At 46.1% G+C, this 24,901-nt stretch overlaps 2 protein-coding genes across 2 annotated transcripts in view; one reads left to right on the forward strand and one right to left on the reverse strand.

Annotated features, from left to right (window-relative positions):
* Window positions 1-18,544, forward strand: part of LOC144489404 (uncharacterized) — a 42,115-nt gene extending 23,571 nt beyond the window's left edge. Inside the window, exons 6-7 of the mRNA XM_078207240.1 lie at window positions 7,334-9,429; window positions 18,262-18,544. Coding sequence (XP_078063366.1) covers window positions 7,334-9,429; window positions 18,262-18,544 — 2,379 coding nt within the window. The remainder of the gene's footprint in view (window positions 1-7,333; window positions 9,430-18,261) is intronic.
* Window positions 1,423-5,553, reverse strand: LOC144489405 (uncharacterized). Its single transcript, XM_078207241.1, has 2 exons — window positions 5,458-5,553; window positions 1,423-5,021 (listed from the first exon to the last, which is right to left on the reverse strand). The coding sequence occupies exon 2, from the start codon at window positions 4,338-4,340 to the stop codon at window positions 3,447-3,449; it is 894 nt and encodes a 297-aa protein (XP_078063367.1). The 5' UTR covers window positions 4,341-5,021; window positions 5,458-5,553; the 3' UTR covers window positions 1,423-3,446.
* Window positions 18,545-24,901: the final 6,357 nt, after the last annotated feature.

A 24,901-nucleotide genomic window follows, 5' to 3' on the forward strand; every position in this document is an offset into this window, starting at 1 on the left:
GTTGCATCTGCCACTTGGTTTCAGAGTGGGGGTTGTCTGATCACAGCTAACCTGTGGGTTTAAAGGAACCATGTGTTTACTGAGAACATTATAGCATAAGGAATTTTAAATCTGTGTTATCCTTGAAATCTGTATACATTTGTGAAGGAAAGTGAGAGTCAAGGAGTATTTTGTTATTGTCAAACTCTTCGTGTTTAATAAATATTTATTATTAAAAGCCAATTGGCAGTCCTGTGATTCTGTTCCTTTATGTTTTCTACAGAAAGTAAAAGTTGCGGTCTTTTGAGCCAGTGTTCCATCCGGGAATCATCCTGTCCAATTATAACATCAACTGGGATCGTAACACTCACCATCTTGACTTCAAAATATATCGCTGTTCCTTCGCTGTCACTGGGTCAAAATCCTGGAGCTTCCTCCCAAACAAGTGTGGGTGTACGTACATCACAGGGAATGCTGTGGTTCTAGAAGGTAGCTCAACACCACCTTCTCAAGGCCATTTAGAAATGGGCAATAAATGCTGACCTAGCCAGTGAGGCCCACCTTTTATTATTCAGGGCAGACTGTGGGCTTTGACCTCTGTAAACGAATAAAAAATAAGGTAATACCTGTTTTTAGCCGATTGAATTGGTTTTCAATGACAGCATTGTCTTCTCCCTTGTTCTTATGTCCTGGGCCTATTACACGGTTATACTTGAAGGAATAGAGCCAGCCTGACTCCACTGTGTTACCTCTGACACCGTTATCAATCCCCAAGCTGCTACAGACAAGTTCATTAGCTCAAACAAACACATCTTTCTCACAGTATGAGGCCAGTTTCCTGCACAATTTAATTCATTTTGCAGACATTGCTAATTCCAGCAAGGCTGCGACTTGACTACATTGACCAGCATGCTTTGCACATTGAACCCACAATGCAGTTCTTCAGATATCCTCGGTCTGGGTTCTTCATATCACCCTCGATATTCCATGTTACCACCATGAGAGACTCCACACACAGCGTTACCCACAACCCGTGAACACTGATTAATACAAAATAAATAAAGTTACAAACTGACTGTACATTAAAAAGGTCCATAATACATTGGTTTCCAATAGAGCCATTGTAATAAAAGCCAATGAAGTTATGCTGAAGCTTTATAAAGCACTGTTTAAACCACAATGGGAATATTGTGTTCATATCCAGACAGCACACTTTAGGAAGGATGGGATGGTCCTTGAGAAGGTGCGGAGGTTCACCAGAATGGTTCCAGCAATGAAGGATTTTAACTCCAAGGTCAGGTTCGAGAAGTTGGAGTTGTTCTCCCTGGAATGAAGGAGGCTAAGGGAAGATCTGATAGCGGTAAACACTATTATGACAGGTTTAGATCAAGTGGATACAGAAATTGGCCAGGATTGACAGAGACTGCTGGAGGCAAGGCTATTGGTTAATATAACTTTTTATTGCACCTTCTTCTAAATATGTACAGCACAAGGCTCAGCAAACAACCATCTCTCAGCAAACTCTTATCACCTGATCTTACATCACTGGGTAGAATATTTACAAATTTAACATTAACCCTTGACACTGCACCAAGTCTTCAGTCAGCCTCCTAACATCCCCTCAGTGCCAGTTGTCTGATTTATCAATTGATGTTTCTGAGATTCACCTTGGGACACTCTCCTACATTGAAGGTCTGATGTAAACAAAAGTAATTTTAAAAATCTCATTGTAACAGACTGAGGAAGTCAGGATTAAAACAATATCTGGGTAAATGGAGTTAGGTCACAGATCAGCCATGACCTCAGTGAATGAGAGAACAGGCTTGAGGGATAAATGACCTCCTCCTGTTCCTGGTACACTTGGACTCAGACACCAGCTGATGAATGGAAAGTGATGGGAGACCTGGGGAGAAGAGACTTCATCAGAAACCAGCACTGGAGCAGAGTTAGAGAGTGGGAGAATCCTGGGGAGAAACTACACAGGAACTGGAGTAGGTTGTTCAGCCCTTCCAGTCTGCTCTGTCATTCAGTTAGACTCTGGCTGATCAATCAGATTATCAAGATTTATTTGATTCTACTCTGTAGATTAAGCTGCAGCTCAGTTTTATGGGAAATTAACATCAGCAGAAACAAACTCCAACTATCACAATGGGAACATGTGAATTAGGAGCAGGAGAAGGCCACTCGGCCCCTCGAGCCTGCTCCACTATTCAATAGGATCCTGGCTGATGTGATTATAGCTTCAACTCCAGTTTCCTTCTTACCCCTCACACCCTTTGACTCTCTTGTTAATCAAGAATCTATTAAATTCAGACTTCAGAATATTCAGTGAGCCAGCCTCCACCACTCTCTGTGGAAGAGAATTCCACACTGTAACAACCCTCTGAGAGAAAAGGTTTCTCCTCATTTCAGTCTTAAATGGGAGACCGCTTATTTTTAAACTGCCTCTAGTTCTCCTCTCTCTACAATCAACATCCACTTTGTCAAGTCCCCTCTGAATTTTATATGTTTCAATCAGATCCTCTCTCATTCCTCTAAACCCCAATAGATACAGGCCAAACGTGTCCAACTTTTCCTCGTATGATAACTCCCTCATCCCAGGAATCAGTCAAGTAAACCTTCTCCGAACTACTTCTCACACAAGTCCTCTCTGAAGTAAGGAGACCAAAACTGTACACAGTACTCTTGATGTGGTCTCACCAATACCCTGAACAAATGCAGCAAAACATCCCTGCAATAAACAACAATTCATTTACCTTTCTAATCATTTGCTGTGTCCACACACTAACGTTTCCTGATTACAGTACCAGGACACCCAGATCCCTCTGTACCTGCAATCGCTCTCTTTAAATAATCAACTGCTTTTCCATCCTTCCTGTCCAAATGGACAAGTTCACATTATCCAAAAATCTTGTTCCAGCTACCAACTTTTTACCCACTCACTCACTATGTCGCTTTGCAGGCTTGTTATGGTCATTCACATCTCACTTTCCGACCTACCCTTTGTGTTATCAGCAAATTTTGATCCTGTCATCCACGTCATGAAAATAGTTTGTCAATAGTTGAGGCCCCAGCACTGATCCCTGTGGCACTCCACAAGCTACATCTTGCCATCCCAAAAATTACTCCTTTCTCCCTCCTCTCTGTTTCCCATTAGCTAATCAATCCTCTATCCATGCTAATACAAAGAACCGATGTGGATGGGATGCTAATATGTTATGCCTTATGCTACGAATTCTTATTTTGTGTGGTAAACTTTGATGTGTCAAATGCCTGCTGGAAATCTAAATACACCACATCCACAGGTTCCACTTTATCCACATTGCTTGTAACTTCCTCAAAGAAATCCAATAAATCAATTAAAGGTGATTTCCCTTGCACAAAACCATGTTGACTCTGCCTGATTGTACAGAGATTATCTATTTGTTCCACCCTCCCAGCCTCCTTAATAACAGAATGAACATGATTCAGTCCTGCATGGGGTTAGCAGCAACAGCAGAATCCAATCCCTGCAGTGACTTGTGAACTTGCTGGTGTCTCAGCAGATTGGCTGACCGAGCAAATCTCTTCCCACATACGGAGCAGGTGAACGATCTCTCTCCTGTGTGAACCTGCTGGTGTCTCAGCAGGTGGGATGACTGAGTGAACCTTTTCCCACACATGGAGCAGGTGAATGATCTCTCCCCAGTGTGAATTTGCTGGTGTCTCAGCAGGTCCTTCGTGCTTTTAAAACTTTTCTCACAGTCAGAACACTTAAAAGGTCTCTGATCAGTGTGGACCAGTTGATGTGCAATGAGCTGGGGTGGCTGAGTGAATCGTTTCCCACATGTGGAGCAAGCGAAGGGTTTCTCCCCAGTGTGAATTCGCTCGTGTATCAGAAGGTGGGGCGAATCAGTGAATCCCTTCCCACACACAGAGCAAATAAATGTCTTCTTCCCGGTGTGAACTCGCTGGTGTCTCAGACGGCGGGATGAATGGGTGAATCCCATCCCACACACCGAGCAGGTGAACGGTTTCTCCCCAGTGTGAACTCGCTGGTGTGTCACCAAATCCTGTTTACTTTTAAAGCTCTTCTCACAGTCAGAACACTGAAACGGTCTCTTATCAGAGTGAACTTGCTGGTGTGTTTGCAGCTGGGATAAACGTCCGAATCTCCTCTCACACACGGAGCAGGTGAATGGCTTCTCCCCAGTGTGAGTGCGCTGATGGACTTGTAAATCATTTTTACTTTTAAATCTCTTCTCACAGTCAGAACATTGAAATGGTCTCTGATCAGTGTGAACAAGTTGGTGTGTCAGAAGGTGGGATGACTGAGTGAATCCCTTCCCACACACTGAGCAGGTGAACGGTCTCACCGCCATGTGAGTGCGCTGGTGTCTCAGGAGGTCCTTTGTGCTTTTAAAGCTTTTCTCACAATCAGAACACTGAAACAGTCTCTGATCGGAGTGAACCTGCCGGTGAATCAGGAGGCTTGATAAAGCATGACATCTCCTCCCACATTCGAGGCAGGTGAATGGCCTCTCACCAGTGTGAACACGCCGGTGTGTATAGAGGCTGGATGAGTAAGCAAATCCTTTCCCACACTCAGAGCAGGTGAACGGCCTCTCTCCAGTGTGAATGCGATGATGAATATCCAATTCGGACGGGTAATTGAATCCCCTCCCACAGTCCACACATTTCAGTGGTTTCTCTGTGGTGCGGGTGTCCTCATGTGACTCCAGGTTGGATGATGAGTTGAAGCCTCGTTTACACAGAATGTGTGTCGGGTCACTACTCAGTTAGAATGATGTGATTATTTTTCAGACTTGTTAAACCACTTTCCACATTCAGCACATTGGAAACTCTCAGGTGTGTTTGTGTGTCTAGGTGCTTTTTCAGTCACACTGATGTTTGAAATCTTTGCCCGCAGACAGAATGAACATTTCTCCTTCTGTAGACAAAGGCTGATGATATTCAGTTTCTGATGAATCAAATCACTGAAACAGATCTTGATGTGAAGTTTGGTTTGAGTTTCACATCTGTAAATCCTGCTTCATAATACCCTGCAAAAACAGTTTACAAATACCATCACTGTCAGTGCAGGATAGAAATTCTGAACAGACAATTCATAGTTTCTCTGGAACATATTTTCCTCTCTTGTTCCCCCAAATCTATAAATCCCCGTCCCACACACTCTACCTCCTCCCCTGGACTGAAATCCAAACCCATCTCAACATCTCCACCATTTCTTCCCTCCACTCCCAGTTTTCCCCCTCCCTCTCCTCTGTCTGGGTTCAGTTCTTGATGTGGAAATCTCACTAACTGTCCTGGCTGGAGACAGTACACATCTCTTTAACCTGTGCTCAACCCTCTCTCCACTCACATTGTCTGTACCTTTAAGACTTGATTGCCTGTAAAGACTCACATTCCAACCATTATCTTGTAAATTGAGTTTGTGTCAATATATATGCCCCGTTTATGAACACAAGTCCGACTCACCTGATGAAGGAGCAGTGATCCGAAAGCGAGTGGCTTTTGCTACCAAATAAACCTGTTGGACTTTAACCTGGTGTTGTGAGACTTCTTACTGGGTTCAGTTCTTCAGCTCCTGTCTGCAGACTGACAATAAAACCAATGGCTCTTATTGGGGGTGTTGGGGCCTCCAGCGGGTGTTTGTGAATCCTCCCCGCCCACCTCCCAGGGTTTCCTTCCTTCCCAGAGATCAGAGTCCTCATTGATTTGAGGCCAAAGTGTAACCTGTTATTTATTGTCCCCCTCCCCCATCCTCTGATGTGAACCATCCTCCAGTGGCTGAGCCAGGATGGGGCCGTTAACCTGGGCCTGTTCCCGGGAGGGAGGGAGGGAGAAGCCCCGCAGCTGCAAACCAGGGAGCTGACAATGATTCTGAAGGGTTTGCGGATCCACAAAGTGTTTCCAAATCCTCCCAGCCACCGCCTAACGCTGACTCCGCTTCTCCGGGACAAACAAGCGCCAAGGACAGCAATGACACTGCGCATGCTCCACATCACAATGCCCGGGGACTGATTGACGGCAGCTCCGGACCAATAGGAAGAGGGGGCGGGACTGGCCGACCGAGCGGGAGCGGCTGGTCCTCCAACCAATCGGAGTGAACGAGGGGCGGGACTGGAGGACCGAGCGGGAGCGGCTGGTCCTCCAATCAATCAGAGTGAATGAGGGGCGGGACCTGAAGCATGCGCAGTGCGGGTAATGGCGACGGGTAGACGGGCGGTTTTAATTTGGAGGCGAGATCAATACTAGGTAGGGGGCGGCGTGCGGGGAATGATAAATGTGGCGAGTGGGTGGAGAGACTTTGTAAACATGTTGTTCAAACCCAGACCCCGGAAATGAACTTCCCGGTCCCCCCCTTTGTACCAAATGGAGCGGCAGCTTGTAGTGTTAGACCCGGGCTGACTGCCGCCATTGAGGCTGCATGTGGGAGGCCGGCAGGGATTGTGATCGGAGAGTGAAGCCCTGACGTCACAATGGAATGGGTGAGAGTGTGAGGTCACAATGGAATGGGTGAGGGTGTGACATCACAATGGAATGGGTGAGTGTGTGACGTCACAATGGAATGTGATCGGAGAGCGAAATTTCACTCTGAAGCTCATTGGACAACTTCCGCATTGTGACGCTACGATAGAACCCTGCCTGAATCAGCCAATAGAAATCACTGCGCTCCGCGGTGATGTCTCCGGGTTCCAGTGAGCAGGCCCGGGCGTGCGGACCCGGGAGCCCCGCCCCCACCCATTGTTCCCCTCCCCCTACACCACATCGAGCCAAGGTTTCCAGGCAACCGGCTGACGGCTCTGGCCAGAGCGAGAAGCCGCTCGGTGATCTCCCCCTCCCCCCGCCCGGGACTGCAAAATGTGCGAGGGAGAGGGGAAGCTGTGCATATGCGGGGGAGAACCCACCCTCTGAATGAGAGAGGAAAGAATGTTCCATAGAAATTGTCTGTTCTGAATTTCTATCCTGTACTGACACTGATGACTTTTGGAAACTCATTTTCCAGGATATTGAAAGAGGAATCACAGGCTGAAATCTCAAACGTCACGTCTAGATCTGACAGAGTCATATTCCTTGGGACCTCAATATCATCGGACTTTGAATCCAGAAGGAGAAATGATTGTCCAGTCTGTCGATTTGAAAAGATTTGAAATGTCAGTGTGAGTGAAAAAGCGTCAACACACTGCCACACTCGAGTGAGTGTGTTCCAATGCACTGACTAAAGAGCTTTCACCAGTTACACAGTCTGAATAAATATCACACCATTCACAGCGGGTGGAGACTGTAATCTTGTTCTGTGTGTGGACGAAGTTTCAACTAATTGTCCACTCAAGAGTGAGGTAAGGACACCTGCACCATGGCGAAACCATGGAAATGTGCGGACTGTGGGAAGGGATACGGAACCCCATCAGAGCTGGAAGCTCATCGGCGCAGCCACACTGGGGAGAGGCCGTTCATCTGCTCTCAATGTGGGAAGGGATTCAGTCAGTTATCCAACCTGCAGAGACACCAGCGAGTTCACACTGGGGAGAGGCCGTTCACCTGCTCTCAATGTGGGGAGGGATTCACTCAGTCATCCCACCTGCAGAGACACCAGCGAGTTCACACTGGGGAGAGGCCCTTCACCTGCTCTCAGTGTGGGAAGGGATTCACTCGGATATCCAGCCTGCAGAGACACCAGCGAGTTCACACTGGAGAGAGGCCGTTCACTTGCTCTCAGTGTGAGAAGGAATTCACTTATTTATCCAGCCTGCAGACACACCAGCGAGTTCACACTGGGGAGAGGCCATTCACCTGCTCTCAGTGTGGGGAGGGATTCACTCGGTCATCCCGCCTGCAGTCACACCAGCGAGTTCACACTGGAGAGAGGCCGTTCACCTGTTCTCAATGTGGGGAGGGATTCACTCAGTCATCCCACCTGCAGAGACACCAGCGAGTTCACACTGGAGAGAGGCCGTTCACTTGCTCTCAGTGTGAGAAGGAATTCACTCATTTATCCAGCCTGCAGATACACCAGCGAGTTCACACTGGGGAGAGGCCGTTCACCTGCTCTCAGTGTGGGGATGGATTCACTCAGTCATCCCGCCTGCAGAGACACCAGCGAGTTCACACTGGAGAGAGGCCATTTACCTGCTCTCAGTGTGGTAAGAGGTTCACTCAGTTATCCAGCCTGCAGAGACACCAGCGAGTTCACACTGGGGAGAGGCCATTCACCTGCTCTCAGTGTGGGAAGGGATTCATTCAGTTATCCGAGCTGCGGACACACCAGCGAGTTCATACAGGGGAGAGGCCATTCACTTGCTCTCAGTGTGGGGAGGGATTCACTCGGTCATCCAGCCTGCTGACACACCAGCGAATTCACACTGGGGAGAGGCCGTTCACCTGCTCTCAGTGTGGGAAGGGATTCAATCAGTTATCCAACCTGCAGGCACACCAGCGAGTTCACACTGGGGAGAGGCCGTTCACCTGCTCTCAGTGTGGGAAGGGATTCACTCGGTCATCCGACCTGCGGGCACACCAGCGAGTTCACACTGGGGAGAAGCCCCCATTCACCTGCTCTCAGTGTGGGAAGGGATTCACTCGGTCATACCACCTGCAGAGACATCAGCGAGTTCACACTGGGGAGAGACCGTTCACCTGCTCTCAATGTGAGAAGGGATTCACTCTGTCATCCCACTTGCAGACACATCAGCGAGTTCACACCGGAGAGAGACCATTCACCTGCTCTCAGTGTGCGAAGGGATTCATTCAGTTATCCAGCCTGCAGAGACACCAGCGAGTTCACACTGGAGAGAGGCCGTTCACCTGCTCTCAGTGTGGGAAGGGATTCACTCAGTTATCCAGCCTGCAGACACACCAGCGAGTTCACACTGGGGAAAGGCCGTTCACCTGCTCTCAGTGTGGGAAGGGATTCACTCGGTCAACCCATCTGCGGACACACCAGCGGGTTCACACTGGAGAGAGACCGTTCACCTGCCCTCAGTGTGGGAAGGGATTCACTCGGTTATCCAGCCTGCAGACACACCAGCGAGTTCACACTGGGGAGAGACCATTCACCTGCTCTCAGTGTGGGAAGGGATTCACTCGGTCATCCGACCTGCGGACACACCAGCGGGTTCACACAGGGGAGAAACCATTCACCTGCTCTCAGTGTGGGCAGGGATTCACTCAGTCATCCAGCCTGCGGGCACACCAGCGAGTTCACACAGGGGAGAGGCCGTTCACCTGCTCTCAGTGTGGGAAGGGATTCACTCAGCTTTCCAACCTGCAAACACACCAGCGAGTTCACACTGGGGAGAGGCCGTTCACCTGCTCTCAGTGCGGGCAAGAATTCACTCAGTTATCCAACCTGCAGACGCACGAGCGAGTTCACACTGGGGAGAGGCCGTTCACCTGCTCTGTGTGTGGGAAGGGTTTCAGCGTTTCATCCCGGCTGCTGAGGCACCAGCAAGTTCACGAGTGATTCCAGAGGTTGGATTCTGCTGTTATTGTTCCTGCTCTCAATTACATCCAGGATTGCATTTTGTTCATTCTCACAGTTGGTCAATGGGAAGGGTCAGAGGGTTTCTTTGTGCTTGACTGGCCGGTCTCAGCCTCCAGTGGGTTGATGCTCTTTGAGTCTTTTTGCAAATACCTGGTTTCAAATGTCACAAGGATCACAGAGTGACAGGGTGTTAGGAAGTTTAGAGATATTTAGTCAGAAGAAAACAGAGGTTGGCAGTGCAAAGGTACCTTTCTGAATGGAGGGCTGTGACAAGTGACATTCCGCAGGGATCAGTGCTGGGACTTTTGCTGTTTGTAATATATATAAATGATTTGGAGGAAAATGTAACTGGTTTGATTGGTAAGTTTGTGGACGACACAAAGGTTGGTGGAATTGCGGATAGCGATGGGGAACGGCAAAGGATACAGCAGGATATAGAGCAGTTGGAGAATTGGGCGGAGAGATGGCAGATGAAGTTTACATCCGGACAAATGTGAGGTAATGCATTTTGGAAGGTCTAATACAGAATGGAAATATACAGTAAATGGCAGAACCCTTAAGAGCATTCATAGGCAGAGGGATCTCGGTGTACAGGTACACAGGTCATTGAAAGTGGTAATGCAGGTGGAGAAGGTAGTCAAGAAAGCATATGGCATGCTTGCCTTCATCGGCCGGGGCATTGAGTTTAAAAATTGGCAAGTCATGTTGCAGCTTTATAGAACCTTAGTTTGACCGCACTTGGAATCTAGTGTTCAATTCTGGTCACCACACTACCCGAAAAATGTGGAGGCTTTGGAGAGGGTACGGAAAATATTTATCAGGATGTTGCCTGGTGTGGAGGGCATTAGCTATGAGGAGAGTTTGGAGAAACCTGGTCTGTTCTCACTGGAATGACGGAGGTTGAGGGGAGACCTGATAGAAGTCTCCAAGATTATGAGGGGCATGGACAGAGTGGATAGTCAGAAGCTTTTTCCCAGAGTGGAAGAGTCAGTTACTGGGGGGCATAGGTTTAAGGTGCGAGGGGCAAGGTTTAAAGGAGATGTACAAGGCAGGTTTTTTACACAGAGGGTGGTGGGTGCCTGGAACTCGTTGCCGGGGAAGGTAGTGGAAGCAGATACGATAGTGACTTTTAAGATGTGTCTTGACAAATATATGAATAGCATAGGAATAGAGGGATATGGTCCCGGAAAGGTAGGGGGTTTTAGTTCAGACGGGCAGCATGGTTGCTGCAGGCTTGGAGGGCCAAAGGGCTTGTTTCTGTGCTGTAATTTTCTTTGTTCTTCGTTCTGTTTGGAACATCCCAAATGCCCATCCAATTTCCTTTTTAATTGTTTATTGTCTCCACTTCCTCCACCCTCATAGACAGCGAGTTTCAGGTCATTACCATTCACTGCATCAGAATATTCTTCCTCACATCTCCCCCCTCAATTCCCCCCCCACCCCACTGCCCCCCCCCCCCCAGCCCCCCACTCCCCCCTCCCTTGCATCTCTAACCCAAAACAAGAAATCTGTGTCCCCCCTCGTCCTTGTTCCATCAGCTAATGGGAACAGCTTTTCTTTGTCCACCTTATCTAAACCTGTCAGAATCTTGTCCCCCATCTATCAAATCTCCCCTCAACCTCCTTTGCTCCAAGGAAAACAACCCCAGCCTGACATTGACAATAAAGAACAAACTAACAGAATATGTTACTGTCTGAAATCAAATGGGAATGTTTAATTTCTGTTTGAAAGATATTGTGAATGTATTGTCCTGGACAATAAAGGAATTGGAATAACACACCTTGGGTGTGGTTGAATGGAATATATCAATCTGATATTCACCTACAGTCCAGTGAAAGTCTGGAATATGTAGCTGGAAGTCCCTTCCTAACAGCAATGTGGGTGTACGTACACCTCAGGCATTGCAGCAGTTCAGGAAGGCACCCTTGGGGTTGGGGTTGACCACGGCCAAGGCAGCTCCATACAGCCACATATTCTGTTATAATTGAAGGACTGCAGATTGAATGTGAGGCATTGTGGGACTGGACTATCTTGACCACATTCCTGTGACTGCCCGGAAACTCATGTGTCTATTTTAAAGCACAAAGAACAGTACAGCACAGGAACAGGCCCTTCGGCCCTCCAAGCCTGCGCTGATCATGTGTTCCCAACTAGACCATCCATTTGTATCCCTCTATTCCTAGTCGTTCATGTGGTTATCAAGATGAGTCTTAAATGTTTCTCGCGTGTCTGCCTCAACCACCTTGCTTGGTAGTGCACTCCAGGCCCCCACCACCCTCTGTGTAAAATACGTCCCCCGCATATCTGTATTGAACCTTGCCCCCCTTACCTTGAACTTGTGACCCCTTGTGTTTGTCATTGCTGACCTGGAAAAAAGCTTCCAACTGTTCACCCTATCTATGCCCTTCGTAATTTTGTAAACTTCTATTAGGTCGCCCCTCAACCTCCGTCTTTCCAGGGAGAACAACCCGAGTTTACTCAATCTCTCCTCATAGCTAATACCCTCCATACCAGGCAACATCCTGGTAAACCTTTTCTGTACTCTCTCCAAAGTCTCCGCGTCCTTCTGGTAGTGTGGTGACCAGAACTGGACACAGTATTCCAAATGCGGCCGAACCAACGTTCCATATAACTGCAACACCATGTGCCAACTTTTAGACCATAAGACCATAAGACATAGGAGCGGAAGTAAGGCCATTCGGCCCATCGAGTCCACTCCACCATTCAATCATGGTTGATTTCAACTCCATTTACCCGCTCTCTCCCCATAGCCCTTAATTCCTCGAGAAATCAAGAATTTATCAATTTCTGTCTTGAAGACGCTCAACGTCTCGGCCTCCACAGCCCTCTGTGGCAATGAATTCCACAGACCCACCACTCTCTGGCTGAAGAAATTTCTCCTCATCTCTGTTCTAAAGTGACTCCCTTTTATTCTAAGGCTGTGCCCCCGCGTCCTAGTCTCCCCTGTTAATGGAAACAACTTCCCTACGTCCATCCTATCTAAGCCGTTCATTATCTTGTAAGTTTCTATCAGATCTCCCCTCAACCTCCTAAACTCCAATGAATATAATCCCACGATCCTCAGACGTTTTATACTCTATGCCCCAATAAAGGCAAGCATGCCATATGCCTTCTTCACCACCTTTTCCACCTGTGCTGCCACCTTTAAGGATCGTGGACTTGCACACCCAGATCCCTCTGTGTGTCTATACTCCTGATGGTTCTGCCATTTATTGTATAGCTCCCCCCTGCATTAGATCTACCAAAATGCATCACTTCACATTTATTTGGATTAAATTCCATCTGCCATTTCTCCACCCAATTTTCCAGCCTATCTATATCCTGCTGTATTCTCTGACAATGTTCATCACAATCCACAACTCCAGCAATCTTTGTGTCGTCCGCAAACTTACTGATCACACCAGCTACATCTTCCTCCAAATCATTTATATATATCACAAACAGCAGAGGTCCCAGTACAGAGCCCTGTAGAACACCGCTAGTCACAGACCTCCAATCAGAAAAAGACCCCTCCACTGCTACCCTCTGTCTTCTATGGCTAAGCCAGTTCTGTACCCATCTAGCTGGTTCACCTTTGATCCCATGAGATTTAACCTTTTGCACCAGCCTTCCATGAGGGACGTTGTCAAACGCTTTACTAAAATCCATGTCGACGACATCCACGGCCCTTCCCTCGTCAGTCATTTTTGTCACCTCCTCAAAAAACTCAACCAAATTTATGAGGCATGACCTCCCTTGTACAAAACCATGTTGTCTATCGCTAATGAGATTATTCAGTTCTAAATGTGTATAGATCCTATCTCTAAGAATCTTCTCCAACAATTTCCCTACCACGGACATCAAGTTCACTGGCCTATAATTACCCGGGTTATCCTTGCTACCCTTCTTAAATAACGGGACCACATTTGCTATCCTCCAATCCTCTGGGACCTCACCTGTGTCCAATGAAGAAACAAAGATTTTTGTGAGAGGCCCAGCAATTTCATCTCTTGTCTCTCTCAGTAACTGGAAACTTGATAAGGTGCCCCATGCAAGGCTTATTGAGAAAGTGAGGGGGCATGGGATCCAAGGGGACATTGCTTTGTGGATCCAGAACTGGCTTGCCCACAGAAGGCAAAGAGTGGTTATAGACGGGTCATATTCTGCATGGAGGTCGGTCACCAGTGGAGTGCCCCAGGGATCTGTTCTGGGACCCTTACTCTTTGTGATTTTTATAAATGACCTGGATGAACAAAGAACAGTACAGCACAGGAAACAGGCCCTTCGGCCCTCCAAGCCTGTGCTGCTCCTTGGTCCAACTAGACCAATCGTTTGTATCCCTCCATTCCCAGGCTGCTCATGTGACTATCCAGGTAAGTCTTAAACGATGTCAGCGTGCCTGCCTCCACCACCCTACTTGGCAGCGCATTCCAGGCCCCCACCACCCTCTGTGTAAAAAACGTCCCTCTGATGTCTGGGTTATACTTCGCCCCTCTCAGCTTGAGCCCATGACCCCTCGTGATCGTCACCTCTGACCTGGGAAAAAGCTTCCCACTGTTCACCCTATCTATACCCTTCATAATCTTGTACACCTCTATTAGATCTCCCCTCATTCTCTGTCTTTCCAAGGAGAACAACCCCAGTCTACCCAATCTCTCCTCATAGCTAAGACCCTCCATACCAGGCAACATCCTGGTAAACCTTCTCTGCACTCTCTCCAATGCCTCCACGTCCTTCTGGTAGTGCGGCGTCCAGAACTGGACGCAGTACTCCAAATGTGGCCTAACCAGCGTTCTATACAGCTGCATCATCAGACTCCAGCTTTTATACTCTATACCCCGTCCTATAAAGGCAAGCATACCATATGCCTTCTTCACCACCTTCTCCACCTGTGTTGCCACCTTCAAGGATTTGTGGACTTGCACACCTAGGTCCCTCTGTGTTTCTATACTCCTGATGACTCTGCCATTTATTGTATAACTCCTCCCTACATTATTTCTTCCAAAATGCATCACTTCGCATTTATCCGGATTAAATTCCATCTGCCACCTCTCCACCCAATTTTCCAGCCTATCTATATCCTGCTGTATTGCCCGACAATGCTCTTCGCTATCCGCAATTCCATGAGGAAGTGAAAGGATGGGTTGGCAAGTTTGCTGATGACACAAAGGTTGGAGGTGTTGTGGATAGTGTGGAGAGATGTCAGAAGGTGCAGCGAGACATTGATAGGATGCAAGACTGGGTGGAGAAGTGGCAGATGGAGTTCAACCCAGATAAGTGTGAGGTGGTTCATTTGGCAGGTCAAATAGGATGGCGGAATATAATATTAATGGTAGGACTCTTGGCAGAGTGGAAGATCAGAAAGATCTTGGGGTCAGAGTTCGTAAGACGCTCAAAGCAGCTGTGCAGGTTGAGGCTGTGGTTAAGAAGGCGGATGGTGTACTGGCCTTCATCAATCGAGGAATTGAGTTTAGGAGTCGTGAGATAATGTTGCAGCTATATAAGACCCTGGTCAGACCACACTTGGGGTACTGTGCTCAGTTCTGGTCGCCTCATTACAGAAGGATGTGGAAATCATAGAAAGGGTGCAGAGGAGATTTACAAGGATGTTGCCTGGATTAGGTGACATGCCTTATGAGGATAGGTTGAGTGAGCTCAGTCTTTTCTCCTTGGAGACATGAAGGATGAGGGGTGACCTGATAGAGGTGTATGAGATGTTGAGAGGTATTGATCGAGTGGATAGTCAGAGGCTTTTTCCCAGGGCTGAAATGGTTGCCACAAGAGGACACAGGTTTAAGGTGCTGGGGAGTAGGTACAGAGGAGATGTCAGGGGTAAGTTTTTCACTCAGAGGTTGGTGGGTGCGTGGAATGGGCTGCCAGCAACGGTGGTGGAGGCGGATTCGATTGGGTCTTTTAAGAGACTTTTAGATAAGTACATGGAACTTAGTAAGATAGAGGGTTATAGGTAAGCCTAGTAATCGCTAAGGTAGGGACATGTTCGGCACAACTTTGTGGGCTGAAGGGCTGGTATTGTGCTGTAGTTTTTCTGTGTTTCGATGGAAGTCCCTTCCTAACAGCACTGTGGGTGTACGTACACCTCAGGCATTGCAGCAGTTCAAGAAGGCACCCTTGGGGTTGGGGTTGACCATGGCCAAGGCAGCTACATACAGCCACATATTCTGTTATAATAGAACATAGAACATAGAACATAGAAAGCCACAGCACAAACAGGCCCTTCGGCCCACAAGTTGCGCCGATCACATTCCCACCTCTAGGCCTATCTATAGCCCTCAATCCCATTAAATCCCATGTACTCATCCAGAAGTCTCTTAAAAGACCCCAACGAGTTTGCCTCCACCACCACCGACGTCAGCCGATTCCACTCACCCACCACCCTCTGAGTGAAAAACTTACCCCTGACATCCCCCCTGTACCTACCCCCCAGCACCTTAAACCTGTGTCCTCTCGTAGCAACCATTTCAGCCCTTGGAAATAGCCTCTGAGAGTCCACCCTATCCAGACCCCTCAACATCTTGTAAACCTCTATCAGGTCACCTCTCATCCTTCGTCTCTCCAGGGAGAAGGACTGCAGATTGAATGTGAGGCATTGTGGGACTGGACTATCTTGACCATATTCCTGAGACTGCCTGGAAACTCATGTGTCTATTTTAGTTTATAATTGAGGATTTCTGGGAATAAGTTAAATGTGGAAATATTAAGCATAGCCTGGAGGAATTTGGAATAACTGAGAATTTTATCCCCAGATAAAGAACAAAGATTTTGCCGGTGTTTGGGTGTAACGTGTTTGGGGTTTTAAATCAACAAAGATGTTATAGAACATAGAACAGTACAGCACAGAACAGACCCTATAATGGAATATACCAATCTGATATCCACCGACAGTCGAGTGAAAGTCTGGAATATGTACAAAGAACAAAACAGCACAGGAACAGGCCCTTCGGCCCTCCAAGCCTGCACTGATCATGTATTCCTAACATACCATCCGTTTGTATCCCTCTATTCCCAGTCTGTTCATGTGGTTATCTAGATAAGTCTTAAATGATCCTAGCCTGTCTGCCTCAACCACCTTGCTTGGTAGTGCATTCCAGGCCCCCACCACCCTCTGTGTAAAATACGTCCCCCGCATATCTGTATTGAACCTTGCCCCCCTTACCTTGAACTTGTGACCCCTTGTGTTTGTCATTTCTGACCTGGGAAAAAGCTTCCAACTGTTCACCCTATCTATGCCCTTCGTAATGTTATAAACTTCTATTAGGTTGCCCCCTCAACCTCTTTCCAGAGAGAACAACCCTAGTTTACTCAATCTCTCCTCCTAGCTCATACCCTCCATACCAGGCAACATCCTGGTAAACTTTTTCTGTACTCTCTCCAAAGCCTCCACGTCCTTCTGGGAGTGTGGTGACCAGAACTGGACGCAGTATTCCAAATGCGGCCTAACCAACGTTCGATATAACTGCAACATCATGTGCCAACTTTTATACTCTATGCCCCATCCAATAAAAGCAAGCATGCCATATGCCTTCACCACTTTTTCCACCTGTGTGTTTCATTTGTTTTTTGTGGATGTTTGTAGATGTGTTTTATCATTGTTTTGGGCTACATTTGTTAAGGTTTATCTTTCTGGAGAATTAACCTTATCTTGAGTCTTTAATTAAAGGCATTTTTGGAAGTTTAAAAACAGGATCACAAGAACGCTTAAGTAATTAATTTTGGTCATTGTTGTTGTAAAGCATATGCTAAGTTTCTCTGTTTGTGTATGGATGATATTTGTAGGTTGAATGCTTCAAGCTTTGAGGTTTTCTGTCTGTGATTTAAATCAAACAGATTTTTAAAAAAGGAAGTGTGATCAATAAAACTTTTTTTGTTCAGAAGTTATGAACCTGGAGCCATATTTACTGGCCAGAGACAGGATTCCAGGATATTTTACTAAACATGTGGGAATTTTAATCCGGATACAATTCACCCATGTGAGAATGAGAGTTTTAATTTGTAATGGTTCTTTAAAATTTGACACATGTGAAATGATTCTGACCAATCCTGTGTTGGATTGATCTTGGGTTAAACTTCCTGTCAGGTCCAAAGATTTATTCCTGACGCAAGTCACACAAAGGAAAGGAAAATTCTGGAATTGGATACTGAAGAAAAGAGTTTAAAAAGAGAGATTATTAAATAGAAATGTTCCCAGATCATGTGGTCATTAGATTAAAACAAAGGAAGAGTGCTGACGTCCATTTGAGAACTTTTAATCCACCCCATTTCGAACTAAGGGAGTCTATGGACAAAGAAAGCCCAAGAAAGACCCCCCCAAGGGGGGTCTGGAAAGCATCATGATGGGGGCACCTGTCCATGAGATGCTCACAAAGCCCCATAATGCCCAGATACTAATTTTATTGAACCTATAATGTATGTAATCTATCACCATTCTGATTGGATTGTGTCCAGCCGGGATGGGCTGAGTAACTGGATAAGAATTGATGATATTCTTTGTTGGGTGGAGTTGCACATGGTCAGCCCCTGTGGCTTCTCTCCGCTGGCGGAACTCAATAAACTGATGGTCGATTGAATCAGGCACAACACACTGGGAAGAGATACAAAGTGCCCTCTCCACTGGAAGCTCATCGGCACAGCCACACTGGGGAGAGGCCGTTCACCTGCTGGGTCTGTGGGAAGGGATTCACTGATTCATCCACTCTGCAGAGACACCAGCAAGTTCACACTGGTGAGAGTGCATTCACCTGCTGTCAGTGTGGGAAGGGATTTACTCAGATATGAAGCCTGCAGACACACCAGCGAGTTCACACTGGGGAGAGACCATACAGCTGCTTTCAATGTGGGAAGGGATTCAGTAAGTCATTCAACCTACAGAAACACCAGCGAGTTCACACAGGAGAGAGGCCATTCAACTGCTCTGCATGTGGGAAAAGATTCACTCAGTTATCTCATCTGCTGAGACACCAGCGAGTTCACACCGGGGAGAGACCATTCACCTGTTCTCAGTGTAGGAAGGGACATTGTAATTCATCCACCCTGCTGAGACACCAGCGAGTTCACAAGTGAATATGGGAATGAGAGTCTGCTGTTGTTGTTTCTGCTCTCAATTACATCCAGGACTGCATTTTGTTCATTCTCACAGTTGGTCAATGGGGAGGGTCGGAGGGTTTCTTTCTGCTGGACTGGTCGGTCTCACAACTTTGCCTCCAGTGGGCTGATGCTCTTTGAGTCTTGTTGCAAATACCTGATTTCAAATTTCACAAGGATCACAGAGTGACAGGATGTTAGGAAGTTCAGAGATATTTAGTCAGCATTTATTTTTGAAATGCCCCAAATGCCCATCCAATTTCCTTTGTAATTGTTTATTGTCTCCACTTCCTCCACCCTCGTAGGCAGCGAGTTCCAGGTCATTACCATTCGCTGCATCAAAATAATCCCATCATAATTCCACCTCCCCCAATTGTAAACTTTGCCCTGCCGTATGGCCCTATCCCTCTCTATTGCAATAATGAAAGACACCGAATTGTGGTCACTATCTCCAAAGTGCTCTCCCACAACAAACCGAACACTTGGTACTGGGTAATGAAACGGGCCAAGTCCAATGTGGCCCCACCTCTTGTCGGCCTATCCACATATTGTGTCAGGAAACCCTCCTGCACACACTGTACAAAAACTGCCCCATCCGAACTATTTGACCTATAAAGGTTCCAATCAATATTTGGAAAGTTAAAGTCACCCATGACAACTACCTTGTGACCTCCACACCTATCCATAATCTGCTTTGCAATTTCTTCCTCCACATCTCTATTACTATTTGGGGGCCTATAGAAAACTCCTAACAACGTGACCGCTCCTTTCCTATTTCTAACTTCAGCCCATATTACCTCAGTAGACAGATTCCCCTCGAACTGCCTTGCAGCAGCTGTTAAACTATCCTTGATTAACAATGCTACTCCTCCACCTCTTTTACCACCTTCCCTACTCTTACTGAAACATCTATACCCTGGAACGTCCAACAACCATTCCTGTCCCTGTTCTAACCATGTCTCCGTAATGGCCACAACATTGTAGTCCCAAGTACCAATCCACACTCCAAGTTCACCTGCCTTATTCCGGATGCTCCTTGCATTGAAGTAGACACACTTCGACACACCTTCCTGTCTGCCGGTACACTCCTGCGACCTTGATACCCTCCTCAGTACCTCACAACACTCAACACTGGCTTCTGGACTACAGCCCGTTTTCCCATTCCCATTTCAAAGTTTATTTTTAGAAAGGTAAAATTATGAATAACACTGATGACTTTCACTAACTCCATTGGGTGACCACCCCAAGTAGAAATGTGAATCTTCCTCGGGGTCCTGAACCAAAGGCGATTTCCCAAAATTCTGCCCCAGGGGCACTCAGTACCTCCACAACTAGAGTCCAACCTGCAAAGCCCAAGATCACTCACAAATCCCACTGAGCATTCTGACACAGCTCTCAGCTACAATACAGGCATAAATGTTATACTGTTAGTCAGAGCACAGAACATTGTTCAAAAATTCCTATCTTGCCGATGTAGGTTACTATTAAAACTTCACCCAAAGACTTGTCTGTATTCTAGAAACTGTTTGTTCCTCAAACAAGTAAACAACCTTGCTGATATTAGAACCTTGATGTGGAGCATTTGATGAACATGTGATTTTACTCTAATGCAGGAGTGTTACATCTATCACCCCTTTTACTAAATCTATTCATTCACTCTGGCATTTCCCCCCTTTTCCTCATTGGCTTAGCCCAAGGTAGCCAACTTCCATTCCCTTTACAATCTCCTTCCCACAACTAGTTTTTAGATATAATTGAAGCGGTATAATTGGATATAAAAGCAGTGATAACAAATAATTGCTGTATAAATTGCATAGATTCAAAAAGATTCTCAAGCTGTCCCTTAACCTGCTCCATCTTGTAATAATTCTTATTCAGTATTATTTCTCCCTCGCCTTTATTTGTCCCAGTCCAAAATTCCATTGACTTTAATTTGTTCTTCCAGTCAGTTTCTCTGGAGTCTGTGTCAGTGCCTTGATCATTTCAAAATGATGACTTACTCTTCAGGTCATATTAACCATTTCATGTCACGCTGTTAGTCAAGCAGCTGAGAAAGTCCCATTTGAATCATAGAATCATTACAGTGCAGAAGGAGGCCATTTGGCCCATCGTGTCTGCACCGACCACAATCCCATCCAGGCTCTATCCCCAAAACCCCATTTATTTACCCTGCTAGTCCGCCTGACACTAAGAAGCAATTTACGATGGCCAATCAACCGAACCTGCATATCTTTGGAGTGTGGGAGGAAACCGGAGCACCTGGAGGAAACCCACGCAGATACGGAGAGATTGTGCAAACTCCACACAGACAGTCACCCGAGGCCAGAATTGAACCCGGGTCCTTGGTGCTGTGACGAAGCACTGCTAACCATTGTGCCACCGTCCCACACTTCATTCTTCAATACAGCTGCACTGTGCACTCTCGGATGTTAGTTCATTCACAACTTACAAACCAATTCTGCAATCTCACATCAGTCTTCCAATTCCTCCTTTAATTCTCTGTTGGAGTCTCACATTCATAAGCCATCTTCACACATTTCCCTCCATGTTAAATGTTGTCTCTCATGTTGTTGTTATTAACCAGACATGTACTTTGTCTTGCTTGTTGTTATCTCTCTGTCCTCTCCCACAAATCCTTGTTGTGTATTTGTGAAAGGTTTATCAGGTCTATAGCGATGGTGCTGGGTATTTTCCCAATCATCATCCTGAATTCCACTCTCTTTCAAAGGATGCACCATCCAATAATTCTGCTGGAAACTTCAAAAGAAAGTCAAAAGCCGGAGTCAAAGGGGTTTTCCATCTCAACATATTTGCTTATTTCCCCCTGTACAATCCCAATGTCTCAGATGGTGGCCAGATTATAAAATTCAGTTCTCTCAAATAGTTCATGGACAAAGAAACAAACAAGGGGTGGCACGGTGGCTCGCACTGCTGCCTCACAGCACCAGGGATCTGGGTTTGATTCCCGGCTTGGGTCACTGTCTGTGTGGAGTTTGCACATTCTCCCCTTGTCTGCGTGGGTTTCCTCCGGTTTCCCCCCAAAGACTGAAAGACGTGCTGGTTAGGAGCATTGTCCTAAACAGGCGCCAGAATGTAGTGACTCGGGGAATTTCACAGTGACGTCATTGCAGTGAGCCTTATTTGTGACACTGATAAATAAACTTTAAATATCTCCAAGAAAAAGCTGTCACCTCATTTACCTCGTCTATACTTCCCCTTTACCAGAATGTTCCGTACCCGAATGTATGCATTCCTTTAAACTACACTTTCCGGAGTTCTGGAGAATCTTTTAAAACATGAAATATACTCATAGTATCTTTAAAAAGAAACCAAACATTTCACAGTAACTTCATTGCAGTGTTAATGTAAGTCTAGTTATGACACTAATAAATAAACCTTAAAAACTTTAAGAATATTTGAAGTCAAAGTTTATTCATTCGTCACAAGTCGGCTTACATTCACACTGCAATGAAGTTACTGCGAAAATCACTCAGTCGCCATTCTCCGGCGCCTACTCTGGCACATTGCGGGAGAATTTAGCATGGCCAATGCACCTAACCAGCACGTCTTTTCGACTCTGAGAGGAAACTGGAGCACCCGGAGGAAATCCACGCAGACACAGGGAGAACGTGCAGACTCCGCCCAGACAGTGACCCAAGTCAGGAATCGAACCAGGTCCCTGGCACTGTGAGGCAGCAGTGCGAACCATTGTGCCACCGTGCCGCCCCAAATCTGTGTTTGATTCCAGGCATTATCAACTTTGTTCTTTCCCTTAAACAACAGGTGATTTCCATTTTCAATGCTTGAAATAGCAACAATATCCTAAGCAGGCTTGGTGGTTTTCTGAAAAGTAAAGTCTTTTATTCTCTGCTTTAATTCTCAAAACTGTTGACTTCACTCAGAGCTGGAAAACATCATCACCTCTTTAAAAAACACAAACAATCCATCTGGCTCTGGCCAAGATCCCAGTGAGTTAATATGTCCAATCACAGGTTACATTAAAAAACAAAGGCTGTGTGGAGATTTATAAAAATCAGCTGTCTGCTGAAAGGGTTAACTTCTCTGTGGAACCGAGAGAGGCGGGGAGTGGGCAGAGGAAACTTGGCAATTGCATCAACTTACATAATTTAAAAAACTTCTCTCATGTTATTTTCTTCAATTTTGTTCAAACTTCATCTCTTTTATCTATCCTTTTTTGAACACCAATTTCAATTTTCAATATTTTCCACTTAATCAAAGTTGAAAGAAATACTTTGTGAAATGTGTTAACCGAATCTCAACAATTTTAACTCCGATGTTTTGAAAAGTTGGAACTGGTTTGCTGCCAAACTGCAGCCTTATCTTTGTGTTTTGGGAGCAAATTGGCCTTCACAATTCTAACCTTGAACAACTTAATTTCAAACCCAAATACATTCCTTTCACATTTTAGTGCAGTCTGAATTTATTTCAAACAGAAACACACGGCAGTTCAAATTAAATTAATTTTTATTCCCTTTCCAAACTAATTCTTCGAATCGATGATGCTTTCAAACAACACCCTGCTTCAACAACTATGACTCAAATGTACAGTATTCCTTCAACTGGGCAAACCAACTTGGAGTAAGCGTTGTGGATCATGACGGTGCAAAGGTCATGGCTAACCTCACACACCTGCATTCCCTTATCAGACAGGAGAGGCAGAGGAGAGGGAGGAGTGCTTTCAGTGATTCTTTTTTTTGGAGAAAACAACGACATCTTCTCACTGGTGACTGATTTGTGTCTCAGGTTGTTTGATGTTAGCTAAACACAGGGAGTGTTCTGTCTCAGGGAGGTGTCTCTTTGTGGCTGAGTTAACTTCCTCAAAGTCCCCATGGCATTTTCTAACTCTTCACTTGATCTGATATTTTCTGACTGTAAATCAATATCTTGTTCCAGAGTTTGGCCGAACAGCAGTAGATTTTTCTGAGCTCCACTCACCCTATCATCTGCCCCCTGTTCCCAATGTAACTGATTGTCCAGGTCAGACGTGCTCTCCTGCCAGCAATCAGCTCCATTCTGCAGCTTATCCACCAGTTCCCTCAACTCTTTATATTTTGTACTCAGCTGTGAGGCAACAGGTTTCCAATGTAACTGTAAATTAATTTATTCTGGACTTTTTCCAACTATTTCCTTTCTGAATCTCTTTAGAAAACCGATCAAGGACCCGCTCGAAATCTCCGTCACATTCTTCTCCACCTCCCAGGGTATCTTTTGCTCCTGATGCCCTTGACTCTGTTGTCAAACTGTCAGTCACATTGTAGCAGATGCCAAAGCCATTGCTGTATTTGCTTTTTTGAGGCAGCAGTGCGAACCACTGTGCCACTGGATGGAATGCTGGCCCAGTGGAGAGAAACATAGAAACTAGAAGCAGGAGTCGGCCATTCGGCCCTTCGAGCCTGCTCCACCATTCATCTTGATCATGGCTGATCATCGAATTCAATTTCCTGATTCCCCCCCCCCCCCCGCCTCCCATATCCCTTGATCCCTGTAGCCCCAAGAGCTATATCTCATGTCTTCTTGAAATCAGACAATGTTTTGGCCTCAACTATCGGGTGACATGGTGGCACAGTGGTTAGCACTGCCGCCTCAAAGCGCCAGGCATTTAATTCCAGCCTTGGGTGAGTGTCTGTGTGGAGTTTGCATGTTCTCCCTGTGTCTGCGTGAGCTTCCTCCGGGTGCTCCAGTTTCCTCCCACAGACCAAAGATGCCCAGGTTCAGTGGATTTGCAATATTGAATTCCCTCTTAGTATCCCAAGCTGTGTGGGTTAGATAGGTTAGCCATGGTAACTGTGTGAGATTACAGGGATAGGGCAGGGGAGAGGGCCTGGGTAAGGTGCTCTGTTAGAGAGATGGTGCAGACTGGATGGTCTGAATGGTCCCTTCTGCACTGGAGGTATTCTATGATTCAATGAACACAGGAATGGTCAGAATTATTTCACATGTCCCAAATTTTAAATAACCGTTACAATTAAAACTCTCTCATACTCACATGTGTGAGTTTGAATCCGGATTAAAATTCCCACAAGTTTAGCAAAGTTTCCTGGAATCATGTCTCCGGCCAGTAAATGTGGCTCCAGGTTCACAACTTTTGTGAAAAAAGCTTTATTAATTACACGTCCTTTATTTAAATCTGTTTGATTTAAATCACAGACAGAAAACCTGAAAGCTTGAAGCGTTCAACAAATATCATCCACACACAAACAGAGAAACATAGCATGTGCTTTACAACAATAACTGAAATTAATTCCTTAAGCGTTCTTGTGGTTCTGTTTCTAAACTTCCAGAAATGCCTTTAATTAAAGACTCAAGATAAGGTTA

Source organism: Mustelus asterias, unplaced genomic scaffold (genome assembly GCF_964213995.1).
Source record: "Mustelus asterias unplaced genomic scaffold, sMusAst1.hap1.1 HAP1_SCAFFOLD_2151, whole genome shotgun sequence".
In the NCBI taxonomy this organism is placed as follows: Eukaryota; Metazoa; Chordata; class Chondrichthyes; order Carcharhiniformes; family Triakidae; genus Mustelus; species Mustelus asterias.